Genomic DNA, 17,856 nt, shown 5'->3' on the forward strand with positions numbered 1-17,856 from the left:
GTGGGTTTGTGACATCACGCACCACCCGTTTGCTCTGATCTGTGTCAAATCAGTTTCTTGTGAGAGAAAGCGAGATTAATAATAATATATATTTTTTTTTAATCCCACGATTTTGTAACCCTTTTTCACCCGGTGCCAATTATCTAAGTGATCCTGGGCGCTACACTCCCCCCGCCAGCCTAGGGAGCCAAGAGCCGAGCTCATGCCTCCTTCCTTCAATGCCCCGCACGAGAGCCAACTGACCTTCTTGTCACCTGACAGGGGGGAGTTTCCCCGGTTGGACGTAGCGTGTGGAAGGAACACGTTATTCCAACCAGTTCCTTTCCCCTCCATCAGGCGCCCCGGCTGTCATGGGGGAGGCGGTATAGCGACCAGGATTACTACATGTTTGATATATAATAATAATAATAGTTTTTATTGTCGCCTCAGGGATATTCACCTCCACAGTCTGTTCCAACAGAAAGAACACATAAATATATAGCACAAAACAGCATGACACCAAGACAAGACATGAAGTCCACAGTATAAACAGAACCATCATATCAGCGAGGCAGTTTGTTTAGTGCAGCAATGGCTGAAGGGACAAAACTCCTACTAAAACCTTTTGCCATTTCTAAGTTCTGTATCTTCGTCCAGATTGCATGAGTCTGAAGGTAAGTTGTAGGGGATGATCAGTGTTATTTGATTTTGTGAGTGCTAAAAACGTGTGATGGCTTTAATTGTTCATGTCAGAAGGTGTGGGATAGTAAATCTCTATATCAATGCTTTGTGATGCAGCAGTGTAGTGGAGCCGTGTACGAGAAACTTCCAGGGTTGTCAATGGTAAGCTTCAAAATGACTTTAACCAAACAGAAAACACAATATTTTTGGCGAGGTGGGTGTTTCAAGTTCACACTGTGTGCGTCACTCTTCACGTGTGTGTGTGTGTTTGGGTCGGTGTGGTATTAAATTCAAATTTCACGGAAAATAAGAGTTGGCTTCATTTCTCCCCTGTAGTTGGACCAGAGAGTATTGCCTAATGACAGGATATTAGCCCATTAAGACCTGGAACGCATCTGTGTCACTTTAGATTTCTTTGGCTATTCAAAAATAGCAGATATACAAGCTCATAGCGCGGCACCGAGTGCCGCGCTACGAGCTTGTAGATCTGCTATTTTTGAAAAATCTTGAAAAAATATTTTTCAGATTAAAAAAAAAAAAAAAAAAAACTGTTAGGATTTAGAAAACATTTTTAAGAATCGCCTCAGGTCTTAATGGGTTAATATCTGGACTAGGAAATTAAAAATGATTTCAGCAGAAAAATATTAGAGGGGTGACCCTGTGTTTTTTTCGTTCGCAGTGCATCGACAAAGCCAGGGACCTGCTGGATGCCGAGCTGACGGCCATGGCTGGAGAGAGCTACAGTCGAGCTTACGGAGTAAGGACCCACATCCCCCCCCCCCCCACCCCATCCCCTCTTCTAAGACCACACACACACAGGATTCAGCTCCATACAGTATATCAGTCAACCAGCTCATTCTCCACAGTCCTGTACGGGAGGGCCTGGGTCCAACAAACAAAATGATCGTTATACGCGGCGAATCGCAGAATTCGGATGTTTCAAACTCTGTAGCGCCCGACACCAGATATTGCAAAATGAACCGCGCACATTAAACCTGATTTATACTTTAATTTTTTCAATGCATGTCGTGTGCCAAAAATAGCTGATCTGCTGGCTCACAGCGCGTCCCGGCGATCACAGCTATTTTCGGCGCACATTTTGGATGTTCGAAACTCTGTAGCACAGACTTCAGACATCTATGGCAGACATTTAGACTCTGAGTGGCCTATGTGCAGAACCCTATACGGTCCCAGATGGGGCACAGGCCATGGATTTTGACACATTAAGGTCATATATGCAACACATTTGTGTGTGCACACTAGATTTACCAGATGTACCAGAGTAACACCATGTCAGCCTCAAGGATTCCATATAAACGTTGAGAACAGCGCCTCACGGAGCAATGAAATTAACAATCCCATTTGGACTGTTGAAAGGTTATAATCCAACACGAGGTCTTTGATAATAGATATATTGCCCAATTAAGTGTGTGTGTGTGTGTGTGTGTGTGTGTGTGTGTGTGTGTGTGTGTGTGTGTGCGTGCGTGCGTGCGTGTGCGTGTGTGTGTGTTTTCCCAGGCCATGGTATCGTGCCAGATGCTATCCGAGCTCGAGGAGGTAATCCAGTACAAGCTGGTCCCAGAGCGAAGGGACATCATTCGCCAAACGTGGTGGGAAAGACTCCAGGTATGTGTTCAGACACACATGTCATACGGACACACACCTGTGTGTACTGCATGTGTGCGAGTGCACAGAAACTGAGGCCTAGTGCATAGGAACAACGCACTCCAAAGGCGGCATTGCGGCAAGACCTCTTTTGCTTTTGGCAGACGTGAGCAAACTGTACAGTTTGGCAGATAGACACATGTCTGTAAATCCAGCTTCATCTTGTAAATTAGGCCGCGTTTCCTGATGTTAATCACACACACACACACACACACACACACACATATGCTGAACATGAAAGACACAGAACTGTCTGTAGAGACGATACATTATGTAGTTATTTTCCCCTGTTCATAGGAAGTGGTAGACGGTAAGATTTAAAACTTCTGGAACGTCACGTTTGCGAGGAATTCCCTCGCGTGTCACGTTTGCGTAACGCACGGGTTGAAAGCCTATCCAGAACACGTTGCTTCCTCTCAGACGGATCGCGATTACCGCCATTATGGCAATTACAGTCATACCTGATAAAACGCTGTCAAAATAACGCAGGAGAACCACAAATCGCCCGCCGGTTGGAAGAATGTCACTAACTCAACACAAAAATCCCTAAATACGCGTCCAAGATATGAAACCGCGCTTTGAGATGGATTTCAAAGGGGGTTATTTTTACAGCTGCTATATAACCCAATCACACCGCGGCTCGCTCGAGCGGCTACCGTCTTGTCTGTGCGCGCCGAGGGAAGTGTAAATGGGTTCAGCGACGCGCAGGCGGGTTCTTTTGATCTGCGATATGTGCCGTCGGTTTATCCCATTAAGGCCTGAGGTTCCAATTCTACAAAATGTCTTCAGTTTTTGGGGGAAAAAAACATATGTTGCAAAGGTCAGTGGTTCTCAAATGTTTTCATGTCAAGGACCCCAAATCATTTTTATTTATGTATTTGTGCCGCGGACCCCAATCTCAAAATACGTTGTTCCAGGGACCCCCCCCCCCCCAGAAGCAAAGATTTGAGTCACAAATGTTCGCTTTAAAAAATGTACTTTCAAAGATTTGCACAAATTTTCTTGATTTTTCAAAAATAGCAGATCTACAAGCTCGAGCTTGTATATCTGCTATTTTTGAATAGCCAAAGTGTAAAATAATGCTTTTTAGCTCAAATCTAAAAATGACACAGATGCGTTCCAGGTCTTAATGGGTTATGCATGACAGCGTGGTATCCTGGCACCCTGCTCTGTTCAATATGACGTGTTCCATAATCCCTGTGTAGGACGTATCAGTATATCGTATGCCGTCGGGCAGAAACCTCTTATCTCCGTATTTTAACTTTTTGTGTTTTTCCGTAAATTAACCCGTTAAAACCGGGAACGCATCTGTGTAACCACTTTATCCATATTTTATACTTTTGGCTATTTTTGAAAAAAAATGTTTTGCTAATATTTGTATGTATTTATATTTTTTTTAAAGGGCACATTTTTAACTCAAATCTCTGGGGGTCCCTGAAACAAAATATTTTGAGATGGGGGGGCGGCGGCCAAATACATTTTGAGGGTCCTTGACACGAAAACGTTTGAGAACCACTGATATCATAGCAGTATAAGTTAGGATGTAGAAGACATTTGTAGAATCCCCAGAAGCAAAGATTTGAGTTACAAATGTTTGCTTTAAAAATACATACATTATTCAAAGATTTGCACACAGTTTCACAATTTTACAAAAATAGCAGATCTACAAGCTTGTATATCTGTTATTTTTGAATAGCCAAAGAAATCTAAAAATGACACAGATTCCTTCCCGGTCTAAATGGGTTAATGCCCTACGTGGTCAGTGTCACACAAAAGCTTCGAACTTGCAAATCTGCTACTTCTGATGCTTTTGAATTTGAATCCTGAAAAGTCACAGTTTTGGACAGGAGATGATATCTGCACAATATTGGCCTGACTTTGTCAGGCACCATGGACAGACATACTCAAATACATTTGACCACTTCAGCCCTATTGTATACTTTGCCATACAGGGTTGGCACGTGGTGTAGATCAGCTGTTTTCTTCGCCTATACAATGCCGTGCCCAAAACAGAGACGCCGGGTTGCTTTTATGTCGTTTCTGGACAGTGTTTCTACCACATGATTATCCACAATAAATGCTTTTTTCCACCCTGGCAAGAATATCATGCTGTGGGCTGTACTGAATTGTTGTTTTTCATTTTTGTTGCCGTAATTTTGGCGTTAAAAAAATAATAATACTAATTTAACCCAGTAAGACCGGGAACGCATCTGTGTCACTTTCGATTTCTTTGGCTATTCAAAAATAGCAGATATACAAGCTCATAGCGCGGCACCGAGTGCCGCGCTATGAGCTTGTAGATCTGCTATTTTTGAAAAATCGTGAAAAAATATTTTTTATATTTTTTTTTTCAAAAAACTGTTTGGATTTAGAAAACATTTGTAGAATCGGCTTCAGGTCTTAATGGGTTAAAGATATTTTAACACAAACAAAGAAAACAATAATAATCAGCTATCAGCCACTTCATTCCATGGACTTCACACTGGTTCTGATATCTCGGACTGCCAACGTCTCCACACGCAGACACAACTCCCTTTAACTCCACCTGTTGCCGTGACAACAGCCAAACAAGGTGGTTTTTCCATTCTCTTCAAAGTCTCCCCGGAGGGGTACATATAGGTCCACATCACGTGCACACACACACACACACACACACACACACACACACACACACACACACACACACACACACACACACACACACATGTCCCAGCGTGGTAAAATGAGGCCTCCTTGATCACAGTGACGTTTTCCGTTCATAAAAAGATGAAGTTAGTGTTTGAGGAGGTGGAGGAGGAGGGTATTGGGGGGGTGTGTCTCCCTGAACAAACACACGCATGCAGGGTCCGTAATGGCCGCAGCAGAGACGGGCAGCCGTGGCTTGACAGGTAACTGAGTACATTTACTCAAGTACTGTACTTTTTTTTTTGTTACTTTTACTTTACTGGAGCATTTCCATTTTTTGACGCTTCTACTCCACTACATTTCAGAAGAGAATACTGCACTACAATTATTTGACCGCTTTAATTACTACGTACTTTGCAGATTTAATTATTAGTAAATTGGCAGATTTAGATTATTATTACATAGCATACATTAACCAATTAAGCTCACAACGCCTCGCATGTGACTCGTCGTGCTCATGTAGATCAAAGTATTTTAGTAAGCATCGGTAAGTGTTTTGATGTCGATACTTTTGCACTTGTACTCGAGTCAAATTTTGAATACAGACCCTTTACTTAGTGTTTTTATGTTGCGGTATTGCTACTTTTTACTTTACGTAAGAAATCTGAGTACTTGGTCAACCACCGGCCCCCCTCCCCCCCATCCTCTCCCTCCCCTCAAAGTGATTTATCGGTGGCTAACCTCACACATCTGTCAGGGAGTCACCGCAGCCCTCTTCAACCCCCTGCTCTTTCTCTCTCTCTCTCTCTCTGTCTGTTTCTCACACACACACACACACACACACACACACACACACACACACACTCGTTCTCTGTTGCCTCAAAAGACTGGAGTCGTTCCATCGCATATGAACGCTGTGCCATCGCTTAACCCATTAAGACCTGAGGCCGCGTCTAAAAAAATCTAAATCCTAAAAAAAAATCGGAAAAAAATATAAAAAAAATAATTTTCATGATTTTTGAATAGCCAAAGACATCTAAAGTGACACAGATGCGTTCCAGGTATCAATGGGTTAACGCGCACATTGTCGTGTTTCACACGTGAGTGGGTTTTTACGCACGTGTTCGAGCGAGGGAGAAAAGCAGCCTTGTTAACCATGTAGGTCCCATGGGACCTACATTGGACATGTTTGGCCCTGACCCCCCACTGGACATCGTTAGCCCGGATCCCCCTCACACAAAGACACACACTCACACACACATCTCATCCTCTCACGTGTGTGACCCACTGGTGGTGTTGTTATTCCCTAAAGCTCCTCCTCCGTTAACCCATTGAGACCTGAAGTCGATTCTACATGTCTCCTAAATCTCAACAGTTTTCTGAAAAACGTATGCTTCTATATCAGTGGTGCTCAATCTTTTTCATGTCAAGGACCCCCAACATAAAAATGTTTGCTTTAAAAATATATATATTCAAAGATTTGCACACATTTTCACGATTTTTCAAAAATAGCAGATCTACAAGCTCGTAGCGCGGCACTCGGTGCCGCGCTATGAGCTTGTATATCTGGTATTTTTGAATAGCCCAAAGTGTGAAATAATGCTTTTTAGCTCAAATCTAAAAATGACACAGTTCCAGGTCTCAATGGGTTAACTCCGAAAGTGTGCAAATGGTTCCATTTTGTTACACACTGACTTCAATTAAAAGCTGCAATATGTGTAACCTTGATGCCCTCCTGCCAGGGATTCAAACCCAGGTCTTTTCGCTTGAGAGACCCAAGTTTCTACCCCCCCAATCCAAGAGGCAATTCTCGCTCAGCCAGGGGAGATACTGCGCTTATGAGCTTCAGGCACCAGGGTCTGAATGTCTCAATGGAAGATCATAAGGAGACCACCTCCAACCACTGCAGATGTGCTAGCTATATTGTATTGACATCCTCTATCATACAGACTGGTTAAAATAACAGTTTATTGATTAACCACTTGAACCCCAAGTTTCTGGGGGGAACATTAGCCAAAAATAGCCGATCTACAAGCTCACAATGCGTCGCACTCGCGACGCATTGTGAGCTTGTAGGTCGGCTATTTTTGCCGAAGAGTTTTTGTGTAGACAGAAAAGGTGGTGGGCACAGTGGCGCAGTCGGTAGCGCTGTCGCCTCACAGCAAGAAGGTCCTGGGTTCGATCCCCGCCGGGGACGCTGTGGGCGCTGGGGGCGTGTCCTCTCCTCCGCGTCATCAGCGCCCATACCCTAGGTGGGGTTGGCGAAAGGGCCTACTCTGTGTGGAGTTTGCATGTTCTCCCCGTGTCTCCCAGGGTAGTTAATACCCTCACAAAAACATGTAGTAATCCTGGTCACTATACCGCCTCCCCCATGACAGCCGGGGCGCCTGATGGAGGGGAAGGGAACTGGTTGGAATAACGTGTTCCTTCCACGCGCTACGTCCTACCAGGCAAACTCCCCCCTGTCAGGTGACAAGAAGGTCAGTTGGCTGTCATGCATTGAAGGAAGCATGAGCTCGGCCCTGGCCTCCCCAGGCTGCGGGGGACTGGTGTAGCGCTGGTGTAGGGCTGGTGTAGTGCCCAGGATCACTTAGGAAATTGGCACCGGGTGAAAAAAAATGGGTTCCAAAAATCGCGGGATAGAAAATTAAAAAATAAGAAAAGGTGGTCAAAAGTATAGTTGTAACTCTAGTGATTCACTAAAGGCTACATGGGGTTAAGTAATTAAAACAAGTACTGTATTGTAGTTTTAACAGTGTGTGTGTGCGTGTGCGTGACGTGTACGTGTGTGTGTGTGTGTGTGTGTGTGTGTGTGTGTGTGCGTGTGCGTGTGCGTGTGCGTGTGCGTGTGCGTGTGTGCGTGTGCGTGTGTGTGCGTGTGTGCGTGCGTGTGTGTGTGCGTGTGTGTGTGTGTGTGTGTGCGTGTGCGTGTGCGTGTGCGTGTGCGTGTGTCTCTTTGCTCTGTAGGGTTGCCAGCGCATCGTGGAGGACTGGCAGAGGATTCTGATGGTGCGCTCCCTGGTCATCAACCCCCATGAAGACATGAGGACCTGGCTCAAGTACGCCAGTCTCTGTGGAAAGAGCGGACGCCTGGTCAGTACACACACACACATTAAACAAGCCCCATGCCCTTCCCCACAAAGATCACATTGACCACACTCAGCATGGGTACTGAGACCATGTACATCAGCTATTTGAAAATAGCAGATCTACAAGCTCACAACGCGTTGCGATGCGACGCGTTGTGAGCTTGTAGATCGGCTATTTTCAAATAAAATCTTGCGGGGAAATTATAATAAGCAGATCTGGCAACCCTGACTGAGACCCTGTTTACTACTGTATCACATGATTTACCACTTAAAGGCAGGACAACAGATAAGGGAGAACTTCAGAGGTTTAACACATTACGACAAATCTAGAAAACGTGAAAAGGTGACTGTTAGCAGAATGGAATTGTACATGTACTATATTGACAGCACTTATAGTATAATACTGGCCTATAAATGTACATTGTAAGTGTGAAGCATTTAGCCACTTAAACCCTATATACTTACAGTAGTTTACCAGAATCCCTATTCTGAGGTGAACGTTTCTTTTCTTTTTTTTTAAGCCATTTCGCAATAAGGGGCCACAGTCAAAGACTATGGCTATTTGGGGGTCTGTTGCTTAATCCCTGGGTTAATTAGTTGAGTACGAGGGACCCAACTGGAATAACCCCAAAACATACAAATGCCACTTGTCTTACATCAGATTTTAATTGTTTGGCTAATATGTGATTCATGCTCAATGTGTTGAATTTATGATAAGAATCGTACGCATATTTTTTTGACTAAGGCAAAGTGTTTTCTTTTTTTTAATAAAAGATAACCTTCTATTTGATATCTTAAACTCCCAACTAAATGTACCCATAGCACTGTAATTCAGGTTTGAATTGTGTTTGACTACTTTGAAACATGATTTAATGGGACGTATTATAGTTATTAAAGCTCCGAGGCTTCTGTGCCAGCCCCGGGCCGAGCATAATTTCATGCATTGTTCAGTTGCGGTCAAAGATGATTAACTCCCACTTGTCAAACAAAAGCGAGAAAAAAGGGGAAATTAGTCCTTGCCCAGGGGCCGGGCACAGCAGTGAACCCTAGCCGTGAAACTTAACTTAATTTCAGGCGGTTTGTTGAATTCTCACTGATGAAAGCAGCACAGGCCGTCCCAATCATGCTGTTTGGAAACAGTATCCCTTATGTGCCCAGTAAAAGTGCCACAATAATTCCTCCACAACCCTGCTGTTTTTCTAACTGATTGTACGAGATTGCAGACAGGCCCTTTTGCATGCTGACACTCGAGTGCATGCACGTACGGGCACCAGTGGTGGAAAAAGTACTCAAATGTTTTACTTAAGTAAAAGTATCAATACTGCACTGTAGAAGTACTCTGTTACAAGTAAAAGTCCGGAATTCTAAATTTACTTGAGTAAAAGTACAGAAGTATTGGCATCAAAATGTACTTAAAGTACCAAAAGTAAAAGTACAAATCGGCTATTGAAAATAGCCGATCTACAAGCTCACAACGCGTCGCAAAGCGACGCGTTGTGAGCTTGTAGATCTGCTATTTTCAAATAGCCTCTGTATAAAATAGGGCTAAAGTGGTTAATGTATGTTTCGTAATATCATAATTTATATCTGAAAAGTAACTAGTAACTAAAGTGTTCAAGTAATTGTAGTGGAGTAAAAGTACAATGTTTTGCCTCTGAGGAGTAGAAGTAAAAGTATTGGAAATTGGAAATACTCAAGTAAAGTACAAATACCTCAAAATTGTACTTAAGTACAGTACTTAAGTAAATGTACTTAGTTACTTTCCACCACTGACGGGCACACACACACACACACACACACACACACACACACACACACACACATTGGCAATCACCCCAGTCACATCCGGCATGATGTCAGTGAGAAAAGAGCTGTGATTGGCCGATTTGGAGCCGGTCGGCTGCTGGGGGAACGTGATGAAACACGAAGGAAGGCACGGGTGGATGAATGACTGCTCTGTTTGATAAGACACCACCCTTCCACTTTGGAGGTCTGTGGCTTGGCAATGGCTTTACCAGCCACTCCACATCACGTTGTGAGCTTGTAGATAATCTATTTTTGGGTAAAGTTTAGGGCTTTAGGGTTTTAGGGCTTAAGTAGTTAAAACTGGTGCAGCTAAAGAATTGGAAGACAGATTTCATATCCACCCAGATCACTTGGTGTATGGGTGAAATTAATTGAGTTTTGTAAACACACAATACAGTTTATTTTCGTTTTCTTTTGAACAGCCTCGTTTTTATTTTTTCAAATCTAGTTTTTGTTTTGGCGCATTTCCCCAAAAATTAGCCCGTCAGCAATTTGCGGTCGGGAACCCCATTTTGTGGTTTAAACGCCAGTCCGAGTAAACGCCGGGGCGATTATTTGCAGTTTCTTAAGCCTAATTTATACTTCGCTGCGCGCACGCCGAAAATAGCTGATCTATAAGCTCACAATGCGTCGTGGACACTTTGTGAGCTTGTAGGTCTGCTATTCCTTATCATCCATTTGGTTGTTTACAAGAGCGCCCGCCACCCTGCAATGGAAATGTCGTTAGTCGGGCCGGGCGCACAACATTCAGAGGTCTCCCTCACTCCTAATTCTCAACGAATCTCTTTGATTAAAATGTTCCTATAATCAACGGAAGTGAGAGTGTCAATTGTGTTTATATAAGATGTTAGTCTATTAAAAGACAATGATTTGTGCTGCGCAATGCCATTTCGCTCCAAACTACACACTTCAGTTTCATTAATCCATTGCACAGGAAATCTAGAACGGATTAGAATAACAATTTAGAACCTAAATCCCATTGTTCTGAAGTGAGGAGATTATATATAGTGTGGGGGGGAAAATACCCTTTGTCTTCGTCTTTTTATGTTTGAAATACCGTAGTGTATACCAGATGACATCAAACACAAGGTTAAGACACGTTTGACGTCATTGTACAGAAAGCCTAAGCATAGGGTATTTTTATGATGTGATTCTGCAAGAGTCTAGCCATCTATAAGAGTGCCCGTCTGTCTGTCTGTCTGTCTGTCTATCTGTCTGTCTGTCTGTCTGTATCTGTCTGAGACTGAGTCTGAGTCTGGAGCTAATCTTGCAATCTGCTGGACCGTTTAGTGCCACATTTCTGTGCACTCTCCCAGTAGACCAAATAAGTGTCTGCAGTAATATCTTTTCACATAAAACTTTTTGAAATATTTGACTTCAATTTTATAATGGAAGTCAATGGGGCTCTCATCGCAGTGAAACCTGGCCCACATTTGTAGTCACCCGACAATTGATGTGACGTTGTCTGTCACATGTCTGAAGTCTGACACATGAAGTCTGAGAACCACTTTGGAGCCTCATCGTTCCTATGTGAATCCCGTTACTAGTTACTTTTCAGATGTAAATTATGGTATTATGAAACATACATTAACCATTTTAGCCCTATTGTATACCTAGGCTATTTGAAAATAGCCGATCTACAAGCTCACAATGCGTCGCAACGCGACGCGTTGTGAGCTTGTAGATCTGCTATTTTCAAATATGTTAGTACTTTTAGTACATTTTGATGCCAATACTTTTGTACTTTTACTCAAGTAAGTTTTGAATTCTGGACTTTTACTTAACAGAGTATTTCTATATTGCAGTATTTATTCTTTTACTTAAGTAAAGAATTTGAGTACTTTTTCCACCACTGCATACACAGCATTACTGTATGAACAAAATCAGCTACATTTCCCTTTCATCTTTCTGACGGTCTTGTCTTTTTTGTGTTCTCTCCAGGCGCTGGCCCACAAAACCCTGGTGCTCCTGCTGGGAGTGGACCCGTCCAAGCAGCTGGACCACCCGTTGCCCACCGTGCACCCCCACGTCACCTATGCCTACATGAAGTACATGTGGAAGAGTGCTCGCACGGTAGGAGCAGACCGAGACCGTCCCGTCCCCATGGTTCGTATTGAGCTTCCTCTCAGGGGGGGGCTTGACGTGCTTTACCCCGCAAAGTTTAGGCCAGACGCGTGATCCCAAAAACCTATACCACTTGTGCAAGGACGCGCTGTGATTGGCCCAATACGCTTGGGGCAAACGCTCTCGCCAAAACACGATTTACGATTCTGTCCCTATCGGTGCATAACTCGGACGGCGCCGAGTCGGCCCAAGCGAACTTCGCGACATTCGGCACGGCAACTCGCTCGCTTTAGCTCGCTCGGTGGTGCCTCATGTGGCTCAAGTTCGCTTGAGACGGCGCGCCTCCGTCGCGGTCCAAAACTATAAGATAGCCCGCAGTTGTTGTAGGCAGAGGCTCTTCCGCGTTGGCCACAGAAGGGGGGCGTGGTTATAGCACAAGTTGTATAGGCTTTAGTATGTAGCAGGACTGTCTCACCATCTCAAGGGGTTTGATTCCCTCCCACGATCCGTGTCGCACAGCTTTTTCCCTGCTGCCAAATCTTAGCGCGATTGTCTGATAAAACGCAAAAAAACACCATAATCAATTTCAACCCACCGTCCGTACTATGGGCAAGTCGTTTTAGGTGCACACTGGCAAAAATAGCCTAGGCCTACTGCATACTGTATGCTTACATACACACTCTGTACACCGGTGTTGTACAGCGGAAATAGGCAATCTGCAAGCAGCACGCTGTGAGCTTGTAGATGTGCTATTTCTGTCATAGGAGGGTGTCGGTGGTTAAAGAGTGTTTTATTGGTGCGATACGCTTGTGTTTGAAAAGGGCCTGAGATGGGAGAGAAGCAGGAGAGGAGAGAGGGGGCTGTCAAACACAGGAAAGGAAAAAGGAAAACGAATAACGTCACTCCTGTCTCGTGGCGGCGACCGCACGCCGCCATGTCAGCAGGGGGTCTGATCCGCCTCGCCCCACCCCTTTTTCCCTGACCCCGCAGACACTTAACCCATTAAGACCTGGTCACTTTAGATTTCTTTGGGCTATTCAAAAATAGCAGATATACAAGTTCATAGCGCGGCACCGAGTGCCGCGCTATGAACTTGTATATCTGCTATTTTTGAAAAACCGTGAAAATTATTTTTTTATATTTTTTTCCGAAAAATTGTTAGGATTTAGATTTTTTTTTAGACGCTGCCTCAGGTCTTAATGGGTTAACCCCCCCCAAGACCCACCCACACACACACACACACACACACACACACACACACACACACACACACACACACACACACACACACACACAGTGGCACTCTCCAGCAGACGTCAAGTAGCCAGGGCTGTGGCTCACAGAGAGATCAGGAGCTCATTAGGGAAGTGTCTGACAGAGACTTAGGTAAGTGTGATCGTGAGTGCGGTATGTCTGCTGCTGCTGCTGCTGCTGGAGACCAGCTGTACCGCTCACCAAGCAGGAATGTGTCACACACACACACACACACACACACACACACACACACACATGCACACGCACGCACATATACACACACACATACACATACACATACAAACACAGAGCCAGAAGAGGTCCCATCCCCTTCTCTGCTTAAGTGTTTTGTAACAGCAGGGCGCCTCCGTTCTCAAAGTCCTGGCACATGAAAGGTCACTCGTCATTCTTGCCACTGTGGGGGGATTTCGTTACACTAGAAACCGAACCGCGCCGTACCGTAGCTCCTCGGCCCCTCTTGATGTACGCCGGACCCCGCTGTCAAGGTTACGTACAAACAACAAGTGATCTTGTGCCTCTGCTTTTTTTTTTTTTTTTTAACCCGTTAAGACCTGGAACGTATCTGTGTAACTTTTTTGATTTGAGCTAAAAAAGCATTATTTTATACTTTGACTATTCAAAAATAGCAGTGCCGCGCTACGAGCTTGTAGATCTGCTATTTTTGAAAAATCGTGAAAGTGTGCAAATCTTTGAATACCTATTGTTTTAAACAACGAACATTTTTAACTCAAATCTTTGCTTCTGGGGGTCCCTGGAACAACATATTTTGAGATGGGGGTCCGCGGCAAAATACATATCATTTTGGGGGTCCTTGACATAAGAAAAAAGAAGTTTGAGAACCACTGATATAGAAACATCATTTTTTATTCAGAATACTGTTGGGATTTACAAGACATTTTTAAGAATCGCCTCAGGTCTTAATGGGTTAAGGACGAGTAATTGGAGCCGCTCAAATTCTTGAGCAGTTGGGTTTTTTTTGGTGGTTTATTTCCACCAAGAAAGTGTCACACCATCAGTCATGCGTGTGGTGCTCAACAGGATAGCATGAAGTCCAGCTGTCAAACCTAACCAGTTGTTTTGGAGCGAGCTGAACCGCTGTTTCATTCCCGTCGGCTGTCATTTAGATCAGAAAGTCCCTTATTTTATAAATGTTTGAATATTTTATAAAGACAGGAGGGGCGGCGCTTAACCACGTACAGTAAGCACTACACAGCATATGGTATACTTCATTGTATGACACAAATAGTACAGTAGATCCACAAACTCACGACGCGGGCGACGGCTCATTGTGTAGCTTGTGCTGTAGATCTGCTATTTGCGCTCTCCTGTAAGATTTCATCATGGGATGTTCTCCGAACAGTTGGGTTAATGTGTTCTTCACCCGGGGGGGGGTTTTTTTTCCTCGTCTTCCACCCCATATGCAGATCGACGCCTTCCAGCACATGCAGCACTTTGTCCAGGGGATGCAGCAGCAGGCGCAGCACGCCATCGCGGCCGAGGACCAGCAGCACAAACAGGAGCTCCACAAACTCATGGCCAGGTCAGCCCCCCCCCCCCCTGCTTCCCCCACAGCCACACATTCAAACCCCATACACAAGCAGGGTTGCCAGATCTGCTTATTATACTTTCCCGCGAGATTTTATTTGAAAATAGCCGATCTACAAGCTCACAACGCGTCGCATCGCGACGCGTTGTGAGCTTGTAGATCTGCTATTTTCAAATAGCTGATGTATATGTGAAAGTGCTCATGTGGCCCATAGGCGCTTCTTTTGGGCTGGTTTTCCTAGACCTGGTTGCTTGTTTCTCTCACAGAATCTGGCAACACTGTACAGAATCTGGCAACACTGTGGACCCTTCGAAAGAAACCGAAAAGGGAAAAAAAAACGTAACATTTGGGTTTGATCACATCACCAGATGCTTGTGAAGAAACCCCACACGTTCACTTCTTTCTTGATGGATACAGTGATAAGCTCCGTCGCACTCGTTCTCGTTTTGTTTGGCGCTTGTTCGAGCGTAAAAACGCATTAAGGGAATTATGGGGTGAGTATTTTGGCGAAAACAGCCAATCTAAAACCTCACAACGTGCTGCGATGCATTGTGAGCTTGTCAGAGATTTGGTGTAGAGGGCCACAATTAGCAAACCGAGGTATAGCGCCCTGGGGTACTCCGTTTGACGAAGTATTTAGGGTTTAAGTGGTTATGGTAAATGTGTGTGGTTAGTCACGTTTACCAGGACTAACGAGGCCAGTGGGTCATAGGGAGTGCAGGGGTCGTTGACTTAATCGTGCTTAACGTCCATACGCCCGCTCTGATAGGACGGTGAAAATGCAACATGACAAGTTGATGCAGGGAAAAAGTAGCCTCATTCTCTGCCCTCCAATTATAAACAAGAAGGGTCATGTACAGAGCGTTCGGTACAGAGCATTCAGCTGCTTTTCCATGACCACAGCCCTTTATATCCCTTCTTCTTTTTCCAAAGCTCGTCATGTTCTCGTTCTCTCTCTCTTCTCTCTCTCGCTCTCTCTCTCTCTTGCTCTCTCTCTCTATCTCTCTCACTTTGCCAAGTCGGCACAATTGCCCGCATTGTACTGTATCTAGGTTCTTATCACCAACCAAACATGGCACCGTGCCTTCAGGTAACACAAACCAGGTGCTGCTCTGGTATGTAATTTGAATGTCTGCACCTGCACTCACAGCCCTGCCATGGGTGATGTTCCTTTCAAACGGGCACCTCCTGGCACAGAGCTTGCACCCTCCCTCTGTCATCACCCATATTAGGAATACATGCAGCACAAGACAGCTGTCAAAACAAAACGTTAAAGTGCCTGACATGCATATTAGCACATTACTTTAATACTTTTAGAGTTCATAAACAACGGTATGAACATCTTTTAGTCACGGCATCGTGTTCTGTTTTGTGTTTGTGTGTGTGTGTGGTAATTATAAAATGGAAAGTTTTTCTATTTGCAGAAGTTTTCGCTAAAAGACTTCAAAGCCAGTGGAAGTTGTTTGCACGCTCTGCGGGCTCATAAAAATATTTACTCTGGTATCCCCAAAGCTCTCCCCTCCAAGGTCAAAATTTAAATCACCTCCAGTCTGGGAGATAATAAAAAATAAACAAATCACCCTGGGCCATTTCTTTTTTCTTTTAGTTTTTTACCTTAACTGCCACAGCTGGACTGAAGCCTGTCATCATACTTTAGATCACTCAGTGGCCAAGCAACTAACAATAAAAAGAGATGCAAAGCTGCCTTTTATCTCTGTGATTGTAGAAGAACATTCCGTATGCCTAATATATGCCCCGTCATACGATGTTGAGACTAAGGCTGTCACGATCATGAAAGTTTACTTTACAATTATTGCCCGACAATGAATTGTGGTTTTATTTAATTGTCGTTGTTTATTTAGTTAATCGTTTTTGACATTGAATATTGGTTTAGCCTTTTAGGCTTTGTAAACAAGAATTGCACAGGGCAGATATGATAAATAACTTAATTATTCAAAGCCTATTACTGAAATATACAAAGAAATGACAGTACCAGTACCAATAATCAAAATAAATAATTTACAATGCCCAAAACAGGCCACAGCCTTAATAATTGTATTCTTCAAAAGATTTTGCATCGCAACACGTTTTATTTTTTGCCATTTTTGAAAAGATTTTAACTAATTTTCTGCCAAAAACGTTTATAAACGTTTTTGAGAATTTAGCTATTGCCTGCCAAAAACGTTTATAAACGTTTTTGAGAATTTAACTATTGCCGTTTATAGCAAAAAATGTTATAAACGTTTTTGGCAGGCACTTCCGTTTTTCCGTTCGTCACAAAGAACCAGGAGATAACATTTTCCAAAAAGTTGCTGCTCCATTCACTTCAATGTTAAAAAATAAACAGACAAAAAAATAACATTGTTTCTAAGTACTAGCTTAGAAAAGACTGGCAGAGGCTACAGACTGTTCTAGAGAAACTCTGGCAGTCTAGGAGTTAACATTTACGAACAATGTTCAATATGTATTTTTTTTTGTTGCCCGAAATGCCCAAAATAGGGATACCAGGTTGAAAGTGGTTAAAAGACTGTCGACAACGCCTTGGAAATAAGATGGAAATATCATGACATTTCCATTAATTTAATCTAGCTGTATACAGGTGAATGGAAGTTTTCCTCACAATTATGGAGACATTATTGCGATTAAGTCAAATAATTGCCATCAGGCGATTTTGTAATAATTGTGACGGGCTTAGTTGTCACGCTCTGAAAATGGCCAATCTAGAAGCTCACAACATGTCACATCCGTGATGTGTTGTGAATATCACCAGATGTCCTTCAAAAGCATCTGGTGATGTGATTAATGGAGCATGAATTTAAGCATCAGACGGCAAATCACACAGTACATAAATCAGGCATGTACGTACACACACACACACACACACAAAACATAGTCATAATGTACAGGCCGTCATGCCTTCTAAATCATATGGGACAAGAAGCAAGCATGACACCAGCATTTTAAGTATTTCTGTAAACGGGGGGACACTGGCTTAGGAATGCATGTTTAGGGGGACACAGACATACCTGTATAATCTTCGTCAGAACCAGACGTGCTGACACACTTTCTGGAATACAGGTCGACAGAGTGGAATGGCGCACACCTGGTCAACACTCTCTCTCTCTG

The 17,856-nt window shown here is 43.7% G+C and overlaps 1 protein-coding gene across 4 annotated transcripts in view; it reads left to right on the top strand.

The window, feature by feature from the left end:
• The window catches only part of mtor (mechanistic target of rapamycin kinase), a 161,870-nt gene that overhangs the window by 116,271 nt on the left and 27,743 nt on the right, over positions 1-17,856 (top strand). For 2 of the 4 annotated variants that reach the window (XM_084070366.1, XM_084070367.1), the window contains exons 33-37: positions 1,340-1,417; positions 2,179-2,286; positions 7,918-8,043; positions 11,787-11,951; positions 14,609-14,724. In XM_084070366.1, the coding sequence (XP_083926492.1) occupies positions 1,340-1,417; positions 2,179-2,286; positions 7,918-8,043; positions 11,787-11,951; positions 14,609-14,724 (593 nt within the window). The remainder of the gene's footprint in view (positions 1-1,339; positions 1,418-2,178; positions 2,287-7,917; positions 8,044-11,786; positions 11,952-14,608; positions 14,725-17,856) is intronic. The other 2 variants (XM_084070368.1, XM_084070369.1) reach the window with 1 other exon arrangement.

This window comes from Gymnoscopelus microlampas (assembly GCF_963454915.1).
Source record: "Gymnoscopelus microlampas genome assembly, chromosome: 10".
Taxonomy (NCBI): domain Eukaryota; kingdom Metazoa; phylum Chordata; class Actinopteri; order Myctophiformes; family Myctophidae; genus Gymnoscopelus; species Gymnoscopelus microlampas.